A 24,403-nucleotide genomic window follows, 5' to 3' on the forward strand; every position below is an offset into this window, starting at 1 on the left:
ATAATACATATACATATATTTATATTATATTAATACAATATAATATTAATATATATAAATATTATATTAATATTAATATATATAAATATATAAATATTATATTAATATTAATATATATCAATATATAAATATTATATTAATATAATATATATACATATATTTATATTATATTAATATAATATTTATATATAAATAAATATTATATAAATATAATATTTATATATATATATAAATATTAGAATAATATATATATATGTATATATAAATATATTTATATTATATTAATATATTTATATATGTATATTTATATATATATTATAATACATATATATACATATAATTATATTATATTAATACAATATAATATTTATGTATATAAATATTATATTAATATTAATATATATAAATATATAAATATTATATTAATATAATAAAAGTATTTCAGCATCGAGGAAACACTGTGACATTATTTACTGCTTACAAATTGCTTTCCCATAGTAATTAAATTATTATGACACTTAAATTCCACTGCTTTATTATCTTGTGCTGTTAAACAAGAGCTGTCGTCTTGTGACACCAGTGGAACAAACACACACACACGACAACACGCCTCCCTTTCCCGTTCGCCCAACCCCCCACAACACTGAAGTCACCTCCTCTTCCTCTCTCAGCTCTCACACCAACGTGACTACCAAGCAAAAAGACACCTTCTGACGCGGCGGCCGGGTTGCATCATGGGAGTTGTAGTCTCAGCCGCCCAATAGAGCTGGAGAAGGCGAGGCCTCACCAGAATACAACTCCCATCTCGACCCTCCGCACGCCGAGCCCCGTCGTCCAATCTGAATATGTGGGAGGAGCGTGTGTCCGCCCACAAAAAAAAAAGCCACAGCTATCTCCTCCATATCTCTAAAAAAGAAAACAAATTGTGCACGAGTAAAAAAGGGGGAGAATACGCGTAAAACAGCAACACTTGGTTTGTTTTCGTTGCGTAGCGACGCGACGAACCGGCGAGAGAAACAAGAGCAGCAGCGGAGAGAGAGAAGAGAGAGCACCGGAGAGGAGAGAGGGGTGTTGTCCTGATGCTTAAATGGAAGTGGGTGGGCCTCCACGGTCACACACACACACACCGACAACTTCTCTGTGGATTATCACTCTGACAAGCTGATAATTTGATCGTTTATGGACTGGCTGTCCGGTAATAGACGCACACGACGGTGCTCTGGAGAAGGGAGAGCCGTTGACGGTGACTGTCTCCGTTATTCTGCTTGATTGTGTCTCTCCGGTTGGCACCGCCCTTCCTGGCCGGTGGGTGGTTTTTTCGTGAAACGGGCAGATCCGCCACGGCCCAGCGAGCGAACATATAGGCCCGTCCTCCGCCTCTGTACCCGGCCGGCCTTCTACCGTGAACTACACCCTCTCTCCTTCTCGGTATATGAATGCGTTATGAGTGGTAGGTACCCTCCCCCATCTCCTCTACTCCACCCCTCTCTATCCCTCTCTCTGTGTGTGTCTGACAGATAGATAGATAATTAGGAGATGCCTTTGATATTGATGATGAGGTTAACTAGTTTATCTCCTTTTACATGTATTGATCACCATTGCATTGTTGTGCATTATTATTGTTTATCCATGTGATGATATTCTCACATTATACTCTCTTTCCACAGACTCCAAGAAGGAATCATCTGGAACTGAAGGAGGGAAAGCATCCAAAAAGGGGAAAAGTTCTGGATCGCAGGTAAAAAAAAAAAAAGAAATAAGTTTATCACACTTTTATTACCAAATATGTACTCCCCTTCCTTCCTCCTCAGTCAGCCAGCCAGACACCTCTGGGGGGGCGTTTCTCTGGTGAATTTCACTTCCTGCTTCTGTGCAGCCCTGCTGAAAGAGTCTCTTGAATATATGCTTATACAGCTGTCACACTTCTGGCCACTGTACTTTTTTTTTTTTTTTTTTTAAATTGTCCCTTTGAATTAGGGTCAAAATGATTTAATTCCTGGATTCATTTTTAAAGACCTGCAGCGTTGGTATGTAGCAACAACTGTGGAACTTCTATTTTCATCTGCTTTTTTTTTATACAGATTCATTTCAGTTATTCTTAAGTGGATCTTTTTGTTTTGTTACGCTATGTTATACTGTTGTTTGTGACAGAATCTAGGCTGTTTCCGAGGTGTATAGCATAAGAAATTTGCCTGCGACCTACTTCCTTTGAAAGGGAGGAGAGAGAGAGAGAAGGCGGCATTTTCTTCCAGTGTTCTGAGAAAAAGAGAAATGTGGTTCTCACACGCCCACCCACTCACTTCCTGTAATACCGCCCACTTCCACTGACAGCTCTCTCTCTTTCGCTCAGCTTTTCTCAGTCTTTTTTCTGCACCATGTTTTCCCCACCCCTCGCTCTTTTACTTTGTCTCTCATCTTTGTTAAAAAATTGTTCATTGTATGAGTGCGTAATGATACCTGCCCATCTTTTCCCTTAACTTCCATCTTGCTTGTGTATGTATGTGAGCTCCATCCTCTCCTCCTTCCCTCGCCACTGTTTTTTAACCATTCCTCTCTCTGCCCCTCCCTTCCATCCCTCCTTCCTCCTACCGGTGTCTCCTCCAGGATTCCTCGCAGCCCTCTCCGTTGGCTCTGCTAGCGGCCACCTGCAGTAAGATCGGAGGGCAGGGGGGAGCGGAGGGGGCCCAGCAGGCCCAGCTGGGGGCCCAGCAGTTCCAGCTCCAGTCTGGTCAGATCCAGCTGCAGGCGGGTCAGCTCCAGGGTCAGATCGTGTTGGACACATCTGGAGGTCAGACCCTGGTGCCCCAGCAGCTGGAACTGGTCCCTGCTCAGTTCACGGGGAACGGCTGGCAGATCATCACAGCGGCGCCGACTATGGCCAAAGATAACACCAATCAGCCTGTCGCTGTGACGGTGGCCACCACCTTGGCTAATGACAGCTCACCGGGCGGACGCAAGGTGACGAACGCAGTGGGTCTGAGCAAATGTTTTGTTGTTGTCTGCCAATGTTTGTGCTCTTAACTGTGTCACTGCTCCTTTCTTGTTGGGCAGGTGAAGTCAGTGGGTGGGACCAACACCGTTGCAGCCAATCAGCAACAGCAGCAGTTCCAGATCATCCAGGTCCAGAACCTGCCCAATGCCGGGGGCGGGGTCCAGTATCAGGTCATCCCTCACCTGCAGACAGCAGACGGGCAGCAGATCCATATCAGTTCAGCTCAGACAGCCTCCATCGGATCTCTACAGGAGCAGGTCCAGCTCATCCAGACCCAGAGTCCAGGCCAGACCCAGGCTATCCTCCAGCAAGCCAACCAGCAAGCCATCATGACAACTACAGCCAATCAGACGGTCCCACTGCAGATCCGCCCTGCGCAGTCTTTCCCACTGCAGCTGCAGACTCTGCAGGGCTCCCAGACTCCTGTTATGACCACAGTACCCATAAACCTCGGCGGCATGACCCTGGCTTTACCTATGATAAATAATGTCGGAGGGGGCGGGGCCGTGCAGCTTATCCAATCAGCAGATGGCACATTCTCCATTGCCAACGGCAACCAGCTGATGACAACGGCAGCTCCTATGACAGCATCAACTGGCTCGACAGTAGTAGCCGAAGGTAACAACGTGTCCGAAGTGACACAAGTTGTTTCTGCTGGATCGGAGGGTGGACCAGCTGACACCCAGGTGCAGAGCAGTGAGGCAGACTCTCAGAGTCAGAACCAGGCCAACGGGCTGCAGAACCAGATGGATACAGGAGCAACCATTCAGCAAGTGATCGTGGGCCAAGTGGGGCACCAGTTGCTGCAGCAGTTCCAGCTGCAGCCTCAGAGTCAGGGTCAGGCCCAGGGGCAGCAGCAACCACAGCACATTCAGACGCTCCAGCTGGCCCCAGGACAAACCTTGCAGCCCATCCAGGCCTTCCAGAACCAAGCCCAGGTCCTTATCCGCACTCCGACCCTGTCCCCTTCTGGGCAGATCACTTGGCAGACGGTGCAGCTGCCCGGTGGAGTCTCCCTGCAGGGCGGCCTCGGGACGGCGCTGCCACAGCAGCTGACGCTGGCCCCGGTGGCCGGTGGGACGACAGTGGGCAGTGGAGGGCTGGTCTCCCTGAGTGGAGCTCCCCTGACGCTGAGCGCAGCCCAGATCAACCCGGGGTCCGGGGTCCAGACGGTCAGCATCGCCGGGCTGGGCACTGCTGGGGTTCAGGTGCAGGGTGTCCCCCTCACCATTACTGGTCTACAGGGTAAGGCTGCACTAAGAGTGTGAATGTGTAGTGACAAATTCATCACTGATCCATTCATTACAAAAATGTGGTTAAAGCAATTTGGTTTGTTACGCTTTAGTTATTGAGAAAAATTGAGTTATAATAACTCTAATCTCCAGTTGTGTGGTATACCACTTCATACATTTACCATTCACAGTCGAGTTATACCAGGATGTCCTGCTGGCCCAGTTAAATTGTGTGTCACTGCACTCAAGACCGTTTTTGCTTTTTTCAGATTTCTCTATTGTCATATTTTCTTCAGACTACCCCACAGACGATACAACTTGTTTTTGATTAATACGTTTACACATTTTGTCATTTTCAAATCACCTTTCAGGTCAACCACAGGGTCAGGATGGGGTCAAAGTACAACCGTCTCCAGTGACGGTCACCGTCGGCAACGTGGCACCGGGCTCGTCGATGAGTCCGGATCAGCTGGGCTCCGTACAAAGTTCTTCGGACCAGGAGGGACCGCCCAGCAAGAGGCTTCGTCGGGTGGCCTGCTCTTGTCCGAACTGCAGGGATGGAGAGGGAAGGTACATTGGAAACACAGAGCACCATGCATAGGTGTTATAAGGGAGTAAGAATAGTATAATGGTGTAAAAAGGGACAAACAAGTGTACAAATGTAGTGCATTATACAGTAATTCACAAGGAAACTGGCCTTTGGACAGTCAGAGCTCTACAGCTATGTGTACCCAAGTTCATGATTTAACTTTACTTTACATATGATTATTCCAAAATGATTGATGAGTGTCATGTCATGGTGGGACAACTGGTTTGACAGATGGTCCGAACACAGTGTAGCTTGTATCCTAAAGTGAGAGATCCGACCTCTCACCACCCAGCACTTCACTTTGTAATGAGGAGTTGGCGCCCAGATCGTAAACTGGGAATATTCAGAAGCAAGTGAAATGTATTCAGCTTTGCTAGAATAATCAGTGAATCCATTTGCTAAAAGTCTGACTAATTCATTCAGAGAAGTTAACTTTAGAAAACAGAGCTTGTTTACTGTAAATTTATTTGAACTTTGGGCATGGAAATTACTTCCTTGTAATAAAAAAAAACCCTTCTAGACACAGGGCAGACCAGCTGTGATCCCATTTGTTTCAAGTCCTGAGACACACACACACACAAACACACCACCTCCAGCTCGCTCCTAACTCGAGTGTGTGTTGTAGGAACAGCGGGGACCCCACAAAAAAGAAGCAGCACATCTGCCACATGGAGGGCTGTGGGAAAGTGTACGGCAAGACATCCCACCTGAGGGCCCACCTGCGCTGGCACACTGGCGAGAGGCCGTTCGTCTGTAACTGGATCTTTTGTGGCAAGAGGTTCACCAGGAGCGACGAGCTGCAGAGACACCGGAGAACACACACAGGTAGGAAACGCACATACAGGGATGTAGACTGGTGATGTGGGTCAGCCTGGTCACATATCCACCCTGGTCACGTTGGGTGTGATAGCAACTCACCAGTTAATCTGTATGAAATGTAAATAGTGAAGAAAATGCAACTTCCCAGAGCCCAACTTCAAATGTTTTGTCGGAAATCCACAGAAAAGCAGCAAATTATCTCACTTTTTCACAATTTTTACTTGAAAAATTACTTAAAAAGTACAATATGTCACAGTTGTCAGTTGCAGTTTGTAAACACACAGCATTGAAAGTTGGCGAGAGAGGGAGAGACAGAGCAGCGATGGTAGAGCAAGCTATAGAGTGAATGAAGAGAGGGAGCGGCGTCAGTGAGAACAAAGCAGCAAATCAGAGAAATCAAATGTTATTTTCTGATTGTTTCACGACGGTTAAGCCGTTCTAAAGCACAAATAAACACTCAACTAACCCAGCACAACACTGCTCAACCCTGCGGGAAGGTGCCGCGCTGCCGGATTTTGAAAGAATGCAGCTGGAGGGCAGGCTTCATCCTGTCTGCAGTGGCTCAGCGCTCCTCTCGGTCAGGCTCAAACTGACACATCGATGGCACACAGCAGAGGAGAGAGAGAGAGAGGGGAGCGAGGGAAACTCAAAACGTTGTAACAAACCTGTTCTCATCTGTCAAATACGGCCGCTTTGTATCTGACAGAGCTAAAGGGGAACTGCCTTGGCATCAGACGCCGAGGGGCATGACTAAGCAGCGGGATTTGACAATCCTGCGCGCTGTTATTGGCTGGGGCTGGTGGCCGAAAGGCTGTTTGCAGATGCCCAGCAGTGTCCCGAGTAAAGCAAAATAAGAAGAAAAGAGAAAATACAGGCAGAGGGCTGCAGGGTGTCTGCAGAAACAGACATCACCACACACTTCTAGTGGGTCATAAGTGATGATTGAGGGATTTTTTTTGTATCAGTCTATACATTGTTCTTTTTAGGGAATTCTTGCATATACCTTTAAACGATGAATCAATTATCAAAATAGTTGCAGATAATTATTCAGCAATAATCCAAACTGCTTTCAAATTTCTTTCAAAACCTTTCAATTCAATTTCTTGCCCAACAGCTACACATGTATGTAGTTGTAATAATTAGCGAGGCCGTTCTCTAACAAAGCTAGGGCTGCCCCCTCTGTCAATTAGGTTTGGTCTTAGTCGACTAAGATTTCTTTAGTCGATTAGTCATCTTTTATGCTTTTTTCATGCTGAATGACTTATTTCCAAGAAACTTATGACCACATCTCTGGTAAACACAAGATTTAAAGTTCACACTTTTGTGTGATTCTTTCTGGAGAAACTCAGTTTTACAGATCTATTGATTAAATCAACTGATCGATTAGTCGACTAAGAATTTAGGACGGCCCTAAACGGAGCTCCAAGAAGGCACCAACCAAAGCAGATTTTGTTTCGTCACAATTTGGAAGTATGTGTAGAAAACCAGGGGTTCTTTCGTTCTCTGATTTATTTGTCTCTAATTCTTTGTCTTCTCCCCTCTAGGAGAAAAGCGTTTTGAGTGTCCCGAATGCTCCAAGCGCTTCATGCGCAGCGACCACCTCTCCAAGCACATCAAGACGCACCAGAACAAGAAAGTCGGCGCTGCGGTGGCAATCATCACCACCGATGACATGGAGGAAGTCGTTCCCGAAGGCCTGGACGCCTCCCCTCAGATCGTCGCTGTGGCGACCCTCTCGCGTGACTCTGACCCCGCTACACCCACCACCTCTAATCACCTGGAGGAAGAGCCGGTGGAAGAGGAGGCGTTTCAATAGGCACTCCCGTTTCTTTGCTGAAGGCTGACTTTTTTTTACTTTTACATCATTTTAAAAATGTTGTTCTTTCATGAAATGGGACTCAAAAGAGACGGACTCATGCGATGAACAGAAACAGAAAAATATAAACAACACAATCTAAAAATAACTAACACATATAATAACAAAAAATTAGCCTAAACATATGAAAGATTAGTTTGGCATTTATGAAATGAATCTATAATAATTCCATTCACGGTGGGGAAAGGAATGTAAGTCGTGTCTAGATTAGCACAAGACAGGGGGACCTGCTGAACCTAAAACCATCGAGAGACATTTTCTTAATCGCAACAGAATCTAACTCTATGCACAAAGTTGTGTTCCTGTTTCACACCTGTCCAGACAGTGCTGAGGGTCAATCATGGTACAGGACTGTTGCAGAGCAGCGATAAAGCAGGGGCGGTCTTGGGATGATGTGTGTGCGTGTGTACATGTGACCTGTATGAATGAGCGTGTTTGTATTCCCGCGCCGTCGCCGAGAGGATCTACCTAATTTGAGTTTTATTCATGGTTCAGGTTTAGTCCTCAGATCAGATTCAGGTGTTGATTCCTTTGAGACCAGTCAACGGATAAACTGTTATTGAAGAAGAAGAGAGGGGAATTCTAAAAAAAAAAAAAAAGTAGAAAAAAGCACATATAAAAAGATTTATAAATAATGCATTCCTATTGAGGCGCAGTGGCCATTCGAAAAAAAGGTTTCTATAGAAAAACAATCTAGCTTTCTACAACTTTGTTTGTGTAGTGAAAGCAATACCATAACGACAATCCTAGTGAAACCATGTTTACATTGTCAGGGGAAGTTTTCTCTGTTAATAAGACAAGCCAGTTCGCTCGACCATTCGTGAGAACACCTGAAAGCTGTCGTCTGAACAAAGCCTGTCGCTTTGCAGATACCACAGGGTGGCTTTAACATCACAGCTGCAGTCTATCCAACGCTTGTTTGTAATTTTTATATGATCGATCACCATCAGATGGCACCTGGTAGATGTAACGGCAGTTCGTCGGACAGCGGCACCGTCACCGATGTTGCTTTCTGTGCTCTGGTGGGCGACCCCTCTCCACCTCTAACCCTGTGACCGATGTACCACAATTGCCTTAACACAAGCTGTCGTACAGAGGGAAGCTCAGGGTTAGCTGGGTGGAGAAAGAGGGGCGCTCTCCTGATTTATTAGGGAGAGCACGCCACAGCACAGAGAGGTAAAGTGAGAGTGACCAGAGCGGTGGTTGGGAGCGGGTCGGGCTATTTAGCTATGTGGATATTTTTGAGATGTTTTCTGGTGGTGTTGCTCTGTGTTAGTTCAGTGCGTACATTATTTTGAAATTAAAAAGATACTTTTATTTTATCAGTTGTTTTAAAAAATTCCCCTCCCAGTATGTTAACACACAGGACCCCACTGTGTACGGCTAATTTATTATTTATCCTTGAGTTGTACTATTTGCCTTTTGCTGGACTTGTATTTGTGTGATTCTGAGGTTGTGTACAGCATGTTTGAGTTTTTTGCCGTAGTGCTGCTTCTCTCTTCTTTAATCTCTGTGCTTCGGTTTTCTTTTTTCTACGTCTGACCATTGCTGTTCATGTCTTCTTCTTCTTCTTCTTCTCTTTGCGCCATAATGTGTTTTTTTTTGGAGAAAAATAAATAACAAAAGAAGAAGAAAGCAAAAAAGTTACTATTGTTTAAAAGTTGAAAATACCAAACGAATTTAGATGTTTTTGGTAATATTTTGTGTGACAACCGACTTTTTCGTTTCTTTGATATTTTGTAGTGACATCTCATTTGTAAATCTTTTTCTAAAAAGATGTTTGTCCGTCTCCATGACATTTGATAATGGGTTTTTTGCCAGGTTAGCCTCAAAGGCCCCAGTTTATTGATATTTTTAAAACTGGTTTGTACAAACGTGTTATGTCAATAAAAAAGTTAAAGAAAAAAAAAAAAGGACAAATTCAAGCAGAAAAGATGCTTTGCCTGCATAACACTTGACAATAAAGTGATTAAAACTCTCTTAAATTCCACTCTGATGCTCTGGTGTTTGTGTGGATTAATTAGATGGAAAGTCCCAAAGAAACACCAAGGAGCCCTAACAATATCTACTCATTGTACACTTTGACTTCAACACACACACACACTAAGCTTCTATAACTCCACCTCCTTATTATTGGGTAATCTCTCCTGTGTTGTGACAGCAGTGATGATATCTGTGCTTCCTTTGGGAACAATTACTGTTCCCAGTTACCGTTTCTGCTGTTGATGGACTCCAAATTGATGCTGCGAGGATCGAACCCGTGACTATACAGTTGCAGGACAATTCGTTACCACTCAAAAACACACAGCTGCTTTGACTGATTCAGTTAGCGTCGACGGATAATGAGCCATTAAACGGTCTACTTCAGAAAACATGATCTACAAAACACCCCGAGTGTAACTGAGCTACGATCAAAGTGTGAGTTCACCAGCAGGTCAGTCTGACTGCCAGTATACAAAAAGAATCACGTAGTAGGCAGCTCACGCTTACCTTTGACATGTCACTCCTTTGAAGCACTTCAAAAACACCCAAATCTACAACCTCTCTCTGCACCCTCGGGTGTTTTTGTGGAGTTTTGAAGGTAAAAAGGAGTTTAATGTAAAGAACTCTCAAAGTATCAGAAGGACAGATGTTTTACGTTTTAATTCCATTATTTGTTATGACTTCGGATGTAAATTGATACATTGGGTTAGATAGACAATCAAAATGTCAACACTGGGCTGAATCCTTTTTCAGGAGCAGTCTGCAGATTTGTATTTGTAACATTGATCTGGAGTGTGCACCGTAATACTGACACTATAGATAGATGATGAAGACACCAATAAGTAGATCAAGGTTGTAATAAACCACTCTATAGAGTGTTGCAGGAATGAGCCCTAAAACACGGAAATTAGGTAGCTTTTTAGCTCTTCCGGTTCCCTCGTCTGGAAGTGAATGTTTTTTTTTTTTAATGGGTTTTTAGTTAGAAGCCTGAAATAAGGTCTGTGGTTAACACAAGCTGAATTTTAACCTTTTGTTCTACAATATAAAATACATCAGTAAATATTCCACTTGTGAATTTTGAAGCTTTTATGTGTCTTAAAACAAGGCGGTTGCTATAAAGTGGCTAAATGAGACTCAAAACGTCATCACGTCGACTCGTCCGCCTTTACAGCCACGTTGTGTATACTCACGCTCATGTGACCGTGGTGTAGTTTGTTTATAGCCTAATGTAAGCTTTTTACATCTGGAGATTGCATTCACACTTCAAAAATCATAGAAGTGGTGTTCATCTGTGGAGATTGTCTGAATGTTTGTTTGTTACAGAGCTTATTTTCTGCAATAATCCAAAACTCTTTTTGTTGAGGGGGAAGCGTGCGATTCTGATTTACGGGTTGGCCTACAGAAATACGTCATCCCTGCACCACTTTATTGCCTGCCTCATGAAGACCCAGCGACCTCAAGTTGACCTGTGACTGTGCTGTGACCCCTGCCCTGCAGCATTGCTACCTGGTCATTACATGAGGTCAGCTGACTGGCTCAAGAGCAGCAGTTGACCTGGATCGGACCCCACTCACCCGGGGAAATGACACCACGTATACAGCAGCCACACACACTTGCCTGCAGCAACCTTTCAGACAACTTTGGTGCAGAATAGGTGTATGCACCTCCCCTAAATGTACAATAAAGTTGGGCTTGATTTTCCTTCTTTAAAAGACACTGTGGTGTCGTGTGTGGTGAATCCAACAGATAAAAGCCTCCATAATTTTATATATATATATATATATAAAACATGGCAAATCATTTAGATAATGCCATTTTATTAGAATTTTCAGTGGAATGACAACAATGCTCACTTTAAGGAAAGTAGAAGGTATATAAAAAGGCTCCTTTTGCATCCGTAACACAGAAAATAACCATAGCTTACATTTGTTCTAACATCAAGAGAAGAAAATGAAAATATACAACTCAAAGTACTGACAGAGTATTGACTTTAAAACAACAAAAACATCTCTGCATCTTATACAGGCTTACATCAGGCTCTATCAAACATATTAACAGTGTATGTGCCTTGTGTTAAAATGATATAAAAAACAACATCTTTTTGTTTCTCTAGTTGGATAAAAAGGTTGATCTAAACCTAAAAGTGTACATTAAAATGAGTTCTACGGTACTGTGCAGCAAGAGAGCGCGCTCCGGGTTCTAGCTGTAGGTTCTCCTCTCTGGTCTTCTCTCTGGACTTCACTGCACATCCTTCTGAATGCTGCGATGGAGACAAAACAAGACATGAGCTCTATCTGCTGTCACAATAGTCTTCAGAAGGGCTGCAACCAATCATTATTGATCTGCAAGTATTTTTTCCAGTTAATCAATAAACACTTCTCTCTTGGAAATATCAGGAAACAATGAAAAATACACATCCCAATTTCCCAGAGCTGAAGATGTGCAGACTGACTCTCGTCAGTTTCTCTGTGACACCACGTTAGAGTACACGTTGCCCGCCCCACAAAACTTCTCTTCAAAATCATTACCAGTCATCATGTACAAGTTCACATTAATAAAAGATCAAATATTCATTTGAATGTGTGTTTCAGCATCCTACTTCTATGTAGGTAGGCTATGTAAGCTCAATGACATGTAACTGACCAACCATGTACAGGGCATTTGTGCTGCATTCATGTAGTGTCAGAATAATCAGAAAAATTAGGTCCCGATCATATTTCATGGCTCACCTGATCAAGTTTCCTCTGCTCTTCGTTGTCACACAAATACTGGAAACAGCTATCAATGTGTTGTTTAAACACTTTGAGCAATAAAATACAACACGTCTTCTTTGTAGCGTCTATGTTGTTTCCACAGTACGACTTAAAGAAGACCGAAGTCTGAAGAACAACATCCCAACTCTGGAAATGGGGCCATCCGCGGAGCACATGAATGCACCATAGACTGTATATAAGAAATGGGACGCAGTCACTGTGACGTCACCCATTGATTTGTGGACTGCCGTAAAGCCTCAAGTTCAGCTTTTTGGAGTCGCCATCTTGTTTTTTTGCAACCAGAAGTGACCGAACCGAACCCTGAATAAAATGTTTTCATCTTTTTGACCAAAATGGTTATAATTAACTTTCATTAAGTGAAAACACACTGTGAAAGGATTTAAGTTGTAAGACGAAAACAAAGACAACTCCCAGACTGGACAACGCCGTGGTAACGACCTGTCAATCACAAGGTAGCCACGCCCTAAAGCATACCCTGCTTTATGGTCTATTTGACTCTAAGTGGGTCCATAATTTACTAAATGAACATCATGCTGTATTGAAGAAGACTAGAAACCAGTGATTGAGACTATAAGCTCATGTTTACAAAGTGAGAAGTAGGGTCATTTTCTCATAGACTTCTATACAATCAGTTTTGCAACCAGAGGAGTCGCCCCCTGCTGGCTATTAGAAAGAATGCAAGTTTGAGGCACTTCTACATTGGCTTCATTTTTCAGGACCTGGAGTTGCCCACTGAAATGAACCATTAACCTGCTGCGAGTCCGATTCAATTGGTTCTCGCTCGTTCATTCAGTGCCGCTGGGTCTGTCTACGCCGCTTCCTACGTTTTGAGCGACTGCACCATCGTAGCAGGCAGCGTGAGCGGTACGCCACGATAACAGCGAGTGGGCAAAGTCGGTGATTCATGAGCACTTGGTACGTTCGACAGGCTGACCCGGTACATACCGGAAACTAAAAAGAGTTGTTCCAATAGATTTGTTTTGTTGATTTTTGCCCATCACTACACAGAGCTCAAGGTAACGTCTTAAAAGAGCTTGTTTTGTCAAACTTGCTCTCCAAAACCCCAAAAATATTAAATTTTCAGCTATATAAAAAAGAGAAAAGCAGCAATTCAAGCAGATTCTCCTAATTCCGTGCTCAATGCATTAGCACAGACATTTTCCAACAGTGGTTTACAGTCAGTTTACACTGACCGCTCCTAATCAAATTCCTAAAATGTTCACATCATGGCAGTTTTAGTGAGATCCCATCCAGGTTTGAAACATTGAACTGTACAGGGAGACTGAGACTACGTACCGCGCCAGATACTCGTGGACATTGTCGTGGCCGTTGTAGCGGGCCAATCCCACCAGGTTGCCGGTAGCACAGCGGCCCTCCTTCTTACGACACAGACTGCAGTTACACATCTCTCGGCAGATGGGGCACGACCACGTCTACAAAGAAAAGGTCCAGATTTAATGTGGGTGACCGGCCGTGTTGTTACTCTGCTACACAAGTTAATCCCTGTTGAGGTTTCATGTTCCTTTCACCTTCAAGTCTTAAACATTTTCACATCACCTGCTACTTCTGGGTATGAATACTCAACATATACTTGTGATTTTGTCATACTAACATTTGTATAAAATAGGCATGCATTCATAAAGTCACACACTGTAAATACACTGAAAAATGTTCAATGCATCGGTTTTCTGATTCTTCTTTAGCCAGGATCTGTGCTGGTAAGCGGTCACTGATTTTTCCCACATTGTCAATAGCACTTTGACTAGACAGGGACACAATTCAAACAGGTGCCTAAAGTTAAACCATGACTAATGAGACTGTGATAAGCACAATATATAAATATATCTAATATGTTTTGTGATGCATATGTAAGCTTCAGTTAGCACAACAGCCCCAACTGTCGTCTAGTTTCACTTATTAACTGAATACTCTGAACTGTAAATAATTATGTTATATTAATAAATTAAAAAAAGAGGTTGGTGGTTTTCACACACAAGCATAGATGCTACTTCATGTAGGTAACTATGTACAATAATAAACTACAATTAGCGCTTTGCGTTGGTATGCCTTCGCCAACCAGTCAAGTTGCAGTTTACATCCATGTCAGTCCAAAATGTCATCACTTCATTTTATCCCGTTAGACATTTGTGTGAAATGGTAGTAATTAGCTTATGAATTCTTGAGTTATGCGTTTTGTGAGGTCACAGTGACCTTGACCTATGAACGCCAAAATAATCAGCTCATCCCTGAGTGGACGTTTGTGCCAAATTTGAAGAAATTCCCTCCAGGTGTTCCTGAGATATCTCGTGGGTCCATACGTAAACTTAATACCTCTGGCCACGGCTGTTGCTGTAGGCATAAAAATCTAATTTACAAAACAATCTCTGTCTCTTCTTTACATTTTAGCCTAGTTCTGGCTTGGACACAGTGTCTTCGTTTGTATTTTGACCTTACATTCTGCATCCTTTTGTTTGGATTTTCCAGTAATTAAGTTAAAGTTTCTGTAGGTGGTGCCCTTTGCTTTGTTCAGATATGTTGGTCCCCACCTCTTCTGTTCAGCTTTTACTTAAAACAAAAAAGCCGTATGGCTGTCACTGTAAATGTAACTGAATCCCACAATTTCCAACCAGATGTTCGAAAAGAAAATATAAATGCTTTCAATAACTACGTATCAATCGGCATAACAAAAATATATATTTATCTGAAAGCACTTCTGATTCTCCCTTTAAAACGTGTTATTTATTTATTATTTTTATTTATTTTGTTAGCAATACAAAAACAACTCAATCATTATAGAATATTATCTTCCTATGTAAAACCAAGGCTAATATACATTGTAAGGAAACATCTTTGAAACACCAGACACAGTAATAAGACAGCATAACAGTGTGGTAAAAAATTAAAAATAAAATCAAAACCTCATTGTATTCACTTGTAAACATGACAGCTTATTAAAGCTTGTCAATATTATCCCTGACCACTTCATTACCCCCAGCTGTGAATGATAGTACTCTTACTTTCCCTGTTACGTATTATTTGCTTTTAATTGTCCCTTCAGTAAGACTTTGCGATAGCTTTTTATTATAAGTGACGAGATCCAAAAACAAAATAAACAGATCTTTAATCCGTTTGTAACTTGCAGTGCTTTGTGAGATTTAAAATTCAGCCACTTCAGGTTTGACAAAGTTTGTTTTGTCTCGGAAGACCCCCACATTTATCTCCAGTTTACCAAATCCAAAGTGAGAGAAATGAAGAATTAAATGATTAACGTGTTGTGTGTATCAGCACTGACCGGGTCGACAAGCACATCGCGTACGTCCTCTCCGTAGCGGTTCTTCAGGCACGGCCCACAGAACTGACCTTTGCCCTTCACACAGAAACCGCTGCGACACACCGTCTTGGTGTCCAGAGTCTTCTGTCTGCACTGGTGACACGAGCTGCCCTGAAAGAATAACACACACACACACATATACACTGTGAAGAACCGTATTAACACAGGAAACCTGACAGTATAATACGGTGGACCACTAAATGGGTAAATGTGACTCACATTCTCCTTGTCCCAGATCTTGTCTTTGCTTCGGTACGCTATGTTGTCCAGGTCTTCTTTGGTGATATCGTCAACTGACCTCACCTCATAGTAGCTCCTCCTCTTCTTCTTTTTCTTCAGCCCGTTCTCACCGGCTTCTTCATCCACCTGCCCAATCACAACCGACAGATTGAGGATAAGTAATATTGAACTTTCTTTTCAGTTTAATTAGTTTTTGAGACATTTAATTTGTAGAAAGGCTGCTGAGATTAGTTGACTAGATAACTAAAGCCAAGTTCACTACACGACTTTCAAACACACGCTAGAAGTGACACAGGCGTGGTCACGCTTGTTGGCACACATGTAGGCTACTAATAGCCTGTTTCAACACCTCTTTACTATTTCCCCTACGTAGATCATTCAACGTGTTATGTTTATTCATGCAAACATCCCACACCCTAGGTGCAACAACTTTGGTCCGTGTTGCAAATGCAACACAGACAGTAAGTTCCTTGTTACAGGCGACCCCCCCGCCAGGTTTGCGTTTCTTCTGCTCTAATTGGCTGTATCTCCCCGACGGCCTCCCCAACAAGTCCAGATATTCAACATGGCAGATATCTGGAATTATTCTGCGAGGCACCGGCGAGCCACTAGGCTCGTGTCTTTGAACAGTTCACAAATATCGCGCGAGCGCCAACGCGGATTTGCCTCTGATCTGGGGGTTTTGTCAGGGAGCTCCAGAAACTATCCGCGAGTGGAAAATCAGGGCTAAAGTCGTGTAGTGTGAACGAGGCATTACTGACTGTAATTGCGTATTTTGAATGCACAAATTACTTCACTGAAGATGTTAAAACTTCTCTCAAATTAAACAACGTCTGGCTAAAAACGGTGCTTGAAATAGAAAATTTGATATGAAATATAACAGCACAATTTAAGTATGTGACTACCTGTTTATCAACATACAACCAAAGCACTTCCCTGCTACAACACTGTATTTACAGTATAGATGACATATAATGAAGAACTTCTCCATAAAAAACTCACATATTAAACAACTTCCCTTTTCCTTTGAACTTCATTGCATCACACATACATGAGAGTTGTAAATGACTGTGTGTATGCTGTAGATGTCAGCCCACAGTGTGAAGTGTGTGTTGCTAATCGTACCTCCAACAGTCTTCTGATGTCTACAGTCCGGGGGTTTCTGTGGGGGAGCGGCTCGCTCTTTTCCTCCACTGCAAAGTTCTCAGGAGGACGAGCCTTACGGGAAGGGTTCCTCCTTTCTGACCCCCTCTCTGGTTCAAACTTGCGTTTCTCTGGCGCCCGCCTCTTCTTCTGCAGAAATAAAACAAAGACAGTGTTTACAAATCAGAACAGTAAAAGAAATCAGTCTCTATAATACAAAAAAACAGCTAATCTTATTACTAAAACATCTTACCTAAAATCTACTTTATTAACCTAAAATCTTTTTGATGAATTAAGTGTACTTGAAGTACTTTCCCTCGGAAATAAGAACCTTTTGAGGAACTCATTGCGTTTCGACAGCAGGATCCAGAGTCTATATTAAGTTCCGGGAACATTACTTTCTGAAAGTACAGGAACTTCCAGGGTGGAGTTTGCAGAGATGACCGTCGCTGATTGGTCAAACACACATAGCGCCGCTGCTTCAACGTGTACCGCTTCAGTCATAAAACAAGACCATTTTAGGACAAGGGGAGAGCATTTCTCTTGGTTTGATAACCTTAAAAGTAAAGGCTGGCTCTGCGGTCAGCTTCCCGAATCATTTAAAAAAAGACGGAGAGAAAAGGAGAGAGAGATCGCGTGAGCAAGCCAAGAGGGCGAGCGGTAGAAGAGACAAACAGCACGTTGGTGCTGTGAATGATAGAAAAAAAGTTATTTTCTGATTGTTTCACGGCGGTTCTGTTATAAAGCACAAATAAATTACCATCAAACACTCAACAGATGATTTACTGTGGAGACAGATGCTCTTAGTTTCATTTTCCTCCTCTGTATTTCATTCACTACATCCAACTTGCATCAGTAAATATGACGCAGCAGTCAGAGTGTGTTTACCGCTGTGACCACCAGCAGCCCAGTCATGCTGCTTTTTCATACGTGAGCGGACTAATTTGCCTAATCTTCGCAGGTCTTCAGACCGCTATGGAAACGCAGAGAACAACTGGCTGAAGGAACCTTGAAAAGTAGTCTTGGGACTAAAATTATCAGGAACATCTTGGTGGAAACCCGGCTATGGTTATCTGACCTGCAACCACAGCCCTCCATCAACTACTGTTTAACATGCGTCAGACACTCATCAAATTTACTATGAAAAGGTAAAAAAAGGAGTTACTAGAAAACGAATGACCCAATAAGTCAATATTGATAACGTCTAGTAATTACATGCAATTAGAGTTTTCATAATGTCTGAGTAAAAAGAAGAAATCCTAAAAAGTGACACAGAAAATAAAACCAAAAATAGATTTATTTTATTGTAGCATTGTTTGTGTCTTGCATTGTTCTGTATATATTTTTTTGAGCCCATGTAGGGAAAGGTTTTGCAAACTAACTTAGGCTATAAACACTATGGTATGTAGCATTGATTCCTGCTATACACAGGACCTTATACGAATAAACATTAAATAAACAACCACTCTTTTAATTGAACTCATGGAGACCAAAGTAAACTTATGGTCTTAAGTGAACATTGACACCCAGATTATTACTTACAATTTAGGATGACATCTAACTCTTGTTCCTATGGAGTTTGAATGCACTTACTGAAATTCGCTTTGGACAAAACAGTCAAATAAAAGTAATGTTGCTGGTGATCAATTCTCTTTAAATGAATAGTTCTTTTACTTGTTAATTTTTCTATTATATGGTTGTGAGAAACTGGTGCTAGTGAGTATACTCACTTGAGGAGTGGTGGGAGGAGTCAGGTCAGCCATGCTGCTCAGATCAGCAAACAGCTTAGCCAGCTGAAAGACAACAGCAGAGAAGACCAGAGTCAAAGTTCATGTAACAAAAGGAGGGACTGATGTCATTTTAGGACACAGATCACACAGTTTGTCAGAATATGGAGACAACACAAAAGGCTGAAAGGGTCCATTACCATGGCCTTGTTTTCCTGGATGTTCTTGTCTCGTTTCCGTAGGCTCTGGGACAGGACCTCCTCTTTGTCCTCCTCCTCCTTCTCTTCCTCATCCTGCTGCTGCTGCTGCTGCTGCTGCTGCTGCTGCTGCTGTTGCCTCTTCATCCTCTGCCTTCCACTGGATCTCTGTGAAGGTGGAGGTTCTTTGACTGGCTTTTTGGCTTTTTTCTCTTGCAGTTCCTGTTTGGGGGTCGACAGTCTTTTGACGGGAAACCTGAGGATGAAGATTAAAATTCGATCCTTGTTCAATCACTGGAGAATCAACACAGTTGTAATGAAACAGGTCTGTGTTTCCGACGGCCCCTTGTATAGTTGGGCAATTAGGATGAACACCGTGGAAAACAGCGATAAGATGAATCTATGACCAATTCACTTTTTTTGGCCAAATTACAATTATTATTGCCTTTATATTTCTGCCTGATCAAGATTCAAGCCGTCAAATGTGACACAAATAATTAACCTCATGAGTAGTAATGTAACAGTTATCGGTTTCACGATATATCACGGGAAAAATTGCGGCAGTTAGTATTACCGTTTCAAATTTGAATTATCATTAAAACTGTTTGATTACTACCAGTGTTATGCAAGCCCAGCGTAACGTTAGCGAGTGTGCGGTCGAGATAAGGAGAGAGTGACCGTTTGTGTAACCGCATGGTGCGCGTTGTGTTTGTTTACTAAAAAGTTAATGTGTTTTAGGGTTGACGAGAGGAGACGGGTTTCCACCAGCCAGTGTATTCCAAGATTGGCGGCTGGTAACGTTAGGGAGTGTGCGTTTGAGAGAGACTGATGGGGAGTATGAAGTCAGCAGTAACGTTATAGATGTGAACGTAGCAGTGCGGTGTGTGTACAGTTTAGGCTGTCGGTGAATAAATGTTACAACTCCTCCAGACCCACGCCAAGTGAAGTAAGAGTGAAGGGGGTTAGCCCCGAAGTTAGCGAGAACCACGGCTCAGACTCACTTAATGTGGGCTGTTAAGGTGGACCAGCTATTCTGCAACGTGGGTTGACTCCTATACAAGACTCCTCTATATTTATGTCAATTGTTGGGCTCATTGTAGTTACTCAAACAACACAGAGGATAGACTATGTGTGTGAGAGATTAATAATACTTCATACTTCAGATTCTTTGTTCATGCTAGCAGCACTAAAGGATATTTAGACATAAACATACAGTGATCATCCCTAGGTTAAAAACAAAAGGTGCAGCAACTATCCGTTTGCTCATCTACAAACTGACACCCACACGCACCTCAGGGCAACTAAAAGACTCCTCCTCTTTGGTTGGGGGTCCTCCTCGCCATCAGAGTAGAAGCCTGTGTCCACCTCGCTGTCCTCCTCTGAATCCACCATCTGGAGAAAAAAAACGATAAAAAAAAGCATTTAGTCTGGTGCTTCTTTAGCTGCGGTATCGCACACATTTTCATTAAATATTAGTAGTACCTTGGTCTTTAGCCTTTTGTTAACAGATCTTCTGCCCTCGTCTTCCTCATCCTCGCTGAAACCTTCAAACTCCTCCTCGCTGTCCGACTGGCTGAACAGACGAGCCAGCTCAGCGGTGATGAACTTGGATTTGAAACACGGAGCCTGTTGACAGACATATCAAGCATCATATATATACATATAAACTGAGTTGTGGATGTGGCGCTTTTGACCCGTTGTTCTACGAGTGGGTGCCCGTTTTGTGTTTCTCGTGCACATGCACACAGGTGACACGGTACACAGTCCTGCCATTGGTGTCACACTATCCCACTGATCAACAGGTGGCGGTGACACGCCAATATATGCTGAAATGCACCAGCAAAGAAGAAGACTGCAAGCTAGTGGACATGGATGTAAACAACGCTGGCTAAAAAAAAAAAAAAATCTGCTTTGCAAATGTTTTATTGGGAAGAAAATGCACTCAACACATTTGCTAACACAATGCGTTTTGGTGAGTAACACTGACTGTAACCAGAACTTTTGTTGTTCTTTACAGGAAAACTCCACAGGATCAATATTCACACTTTACACCAGAGGGAGCACCACTCTATCAGTGGACATCCTTGAACCTCACTAACCAAATGCTGTGGGAACAATGAATTTAGTTCAGCTGTGTCAGTTGTCACGCCACTGCCAGGAAGACCAGCGCTGAGACTGGCTGTTACTGAAGTGAACTTGTCTTCTTGAGTTTACATTGGCAGATACCAAACTGTAGCCAAGGACGTCCTTATCACTACAGGCATGTGCAACTTCTCAGCCATAGCAGGACAGGGAAATTTACGACCAATGACAAAGTGGAGTGGAAAAGGAACAGACACTTAACCCTTGTACTTTGTTGACATTGGCTTTACTTCCTCATTGTTTGGGTTTCACAGTCCCTAATGCTGTGTGTAATGAATAACTAAATAAATATTAATTTAACCATTTTTGTCACATATTTGTTTTTCTTTTCTTCTGACCTAACCTAATTAAAACCAAACAGCCTATGTAAAAAAGTTTTGAATTTGGGCATGCACACTTGATGAAGGTGATCAAATACGGAAATGACATCCCACTGAGCAAATTGACGTTGAAATTATGTTTAATAGATGTATCTTACACGTCTTTTTGTCTGTAGACGTTTAGTTTAGATTATGGTTATTCTAGATTAAAAAGTGAAAGTTTAGTAGATGTCTAGTCTTAGCCTAGGCGTTGTTTCAATCTGTGAGTCAGTCTATATGTCAAAAAAATAAACATTTATATTGTAAACACGGGGGTGTGTCAGTGCTTATGTTTATATTTTTTATATTTAAAGGTTGTTATGCAGTTTTAAAATATGTAATGATGATGGTAAAATACCAAACACATTATTCTTTAATGGGTGCTTATGACAACAGTGTGTGCAAGCCTTTATCTAGGGGCAAGACTGAATTTTTGGCCGTCTTTGACAAATATGTGCATGTGAAACTGAATTTTTTTAATATAATATTTTATATAATTGTATATTATAAATAATAATTCGCGCATATAAGAAAAGATAACAAATAGTCAATATGATTAAGTTATATTATAAGTAATGAATTGGTATTCTGGATTGATACATTTATATTTTGATAAGGATAATTATATCAGTAATTAATTTATATTTCTGTATGACACAGATTAAAGGTAATAATTATAGTTAGAATAATTATAAATAATAATAATTATAGTTAGACAAATTTAGGAAAATTTAATTAGAGTATATGTATGGCTCAATAAGGAAGCTGGTTAATAATTAATAATTGACTTATGGAGAAGGGGTGGGATTAAATAAGTTTATACTTCTTCTCACTCCTTTTCGAATATGTAAATCAAGGCATCAAGAGTTTGACAATTTATTTTTCTTATGCTTTTCATTGTATAATGAAAAGCATTGTATTTTCATTTGTATATTGGTAGAAATTCAATTGTTTTATTCTTATTTTATTCTAACATTTTTATCTATTCTTTTGTTATTATACTATTTACTTGCACCAACAATACCAAAGCAAATTCCTAGTGTATACCTCTTACACCTGGCAATAAACACAATTCAGATTCTTCTGATTCTGATAAATACTACTTGTTTCTGACTGTCCACTTGTTGGTATGATCATTCTCTTTATTTTTTATTTTTTTTGTATTCTACATGAAAAAGTGAAATTAAATGAAATTGTTATTATGTAAAACAGAGTCAAGCTGTGTCTGATCCATTTGTTGATATCTGCTGAACCATGCCCTCCTGCCTCAGGGGGAGTTGACCTCTGACCTTCAAGGAAGAGGGAGAAGCAACTACCAGCTAGTGATGGGAATCCCGGCTCTTTTTAGTGAGCCAGATCATTTGGCTCAGCTCACCAAGAAGAGCCGGCTCTTTCGGCTCCCAAACGGCTCTTCATTTTACCACTTCTGCCTTTTTATAATTCAGCCAAATTTAGCTTTAGCTGTTTTGACCTATGATTAGTATGTGAGCACATATATCACTTAAATTATTCAATATAATTATACTAAACCTTGTAATTTCCAGAATACCATAATTTAACATGCTGCTTCGTTTCCGACTGTCACTCATCTTGTCTGCTATTCGCGCACCTCACTCCTCTCTCTTTCTCTCCTCCTCTCCCTCCTGCTCTGTACCTGTAGACCGTCAGCGCGCCGTGCACCTGCTTGATGGTATGATCCTTGTCTGTCATCACCTGATTGGTCGCATGGATGTCATTAACACAACATTCAGTCACAGTAAGTGCATGGAGTGCCCGTGGCGCGGAGAAGATTGTCCTATTATTCTGCCTTGAATTAATTTTTTTTAAAAAAGAGAAAAAAAAAAGAAAAAAAACAGCTTTCTGACAGGAGCCGGCTCTTATAGTTCACTTACAAGAGCCGGCTCTTTGAACCGGCTCGTCCGCGACGACACATCACTACTACCAGCTCCTATAGACAGAAACACTGAACATGCTCTCCTTTACTCTCAGTAATCAGCTCACTGTTCAACATGTGAACGACCAGCTCACTGCTCACGTATGAACTAGCTGACATGACAATATAACAGGATGTCTGGATTACAGGACTGAAGTAAATAACAGCCAGAAAATCCCACTTTTTTCGCGGGAGAAACATGTGACTGCCTCCTTTACAATGGAGCAGCTCCAGGCCGCACAACGTTACCTGGTAACAATAGTGCTCATTTTGACTCATTGCGACCACAAAAATCAACGTGATAAATAAAGGTACATTTACATGCAGTGCTCTGCCGCTTACCTTTGATTTGAGGGTCATTTTTATCTCCGTTTATCGGTAAAATGTCTGTTAAACGCAAACTTTTGTCTAAAAAAGAAAATCAATGAGTAGAGAGGTTGGTGTTTAAAAAACCAACCGCTAGAGCAGTCCGGTAATTTGCAAATGTAGGGGGTTTGTTGTTAGCGGGCGTACACGTAAATTTGTAGTTAAGTCCAATGAGTGTAATTTTGAACATCATTAACAACCGGATAAGTTAAAATAGCCTCCGCTTACTTGTACTTTTCAATAAAGAAGTTTCTCTTTATGTTTAGGAGTAGACTTACTTCTGAGGCCCCCCCCGCACTCACAATGGTGCAGTCCGTCCTTTCGCGCGAAAACGGCCTATGGGCGTGGTTAGCGTTCTCTTTACATCCATGGTGGTAATATAACCTGCCTCATAGGAATACAGCAGATAACATCTACTGGGAAATTATTCAGTTTTTAAGAGAAACTGATTTAGTGAAACGAATCTAGAGTTTTCCTCTTTATTATTATTATTATTATTATTATTATTATTATTTTTATTTTTATTTTTATTTATTTTTTTATTTTGTTTCTGCACAATCTCCTGTTCCACACTCCAGTCGAGATGGTAGCGGTAATGCACCTCTAAGATGGTTTGCCAATAAACACCAAAGAAGAACAAGAAGAAGATACTGCCCCATAGTCTTACCGTAGTACAGGCCAATGCATGGATGAATTTATT

General features: G+C 41.7%; 2 protein-coding genes across 5 annotated transcripts; one reads left to right on the forward strand and one right to left on the reverse strand.

Annotated features, from left to right (window-relative positions):
* Window positions 1–846: 846 nt before the first annotated feature.
* On the forward strand, window positions 847–9,498 carry sp4 (sp4 transcription factor). Of its 2 annotated transcripts, none has more exons than XM_037794548.1 (7): window positions 847–1,450; window positions 1,668–1,738; window positions 2,605–2,958; window positions 3,052–4,237; window positions 4,596–4,794; window positions 5,445–5,638; window positions 7,177–9,498. In XM_037794548.1, exons 1-7 carry the CDS (start codon window positions 1,444–1,446, stop codon window positions 7,446–7,448), a joined length of 2,283 nt encoding a protein of 760 aa, XP_037650476.1. In that variant the 5' UTR covers window positions 847–1,443; the 3' UTR covers window positions 7,449–9,498. The 2 variants fall into 2 exon arrangements, with proteins under 2 accessions (XP_037650476.1, XP_037650475.1); XM_037794547.1 differs by having other exon boundaries at window positions 849–1,450; window positions 5,439–5,638.
* Window positions 9,499–11,288: 1,790 nt separating this feature from the next.
* cdca7b (cell division cycle associated 7b) lies at window positions 11,289–24,048 on the reverse strand. 3 transcript variants are annotated; one of them, XM_037794550.1, is made up of 11 exons: window positions 23,932–23,950; window positions 23,680–23,745; window positions 20,386–20,529; window positions 20,195–20,295; window positions 18,907–19,159; window positions 18,710–18,772; window positions 16,962–17,129; window positions 15,816–15,962; window positions 15,558–15,707; window positions 13,562–13,698; window positions 11,289–11,751 (listed from the first exon to the last, which is right to left on the reverse strand). In XM_037794550.1, the coding sequence occupies exons 2-11, from the start codon at window positions 23,695–23,697 to the stop codon at window positions 11,730–11,732; spliced, it is 1,203 nt and encodes a 400-aa protein (XP_037650478.1). In that variant the 5' UTR covers window positions 23,698–23,745; window positions 23,932–23,950; the 3' UTR covers window positions 11,289–11,729. The 3 variants fall into 3 exon arrangements, with proteins under 3 accessions (XP_037650478.1, XP_037650479.1, XP_037650477.1); XM_037794551.1 differs by lacking the exon at window positions 23,680–23,745 and having other exon boundaries at window positions 23,932–24,048; XM_037794549.1 differs by lacking the exon at window positions 23,932–23,950 and having other exon boundaries at window positions 23,680–23,834.
* Between the last annotated feature and the right edge of the window lie 355 nt (window positions 24,049–24,403).

Source organism: Sebastes umbrosus, chromosome 15 (assembly GCF_015220745.1).
Source record: "Sebastes umbrosus isolate fSebUmb1 chromosome 15, fSebUmb1.pri, whole genome shotgun sequence".
NCBI lineage: Eukaryota > Metazoa > Chordata > Actinopteri > Perciformes > Sebastidae > Sebastes > Sebastes umbrosus.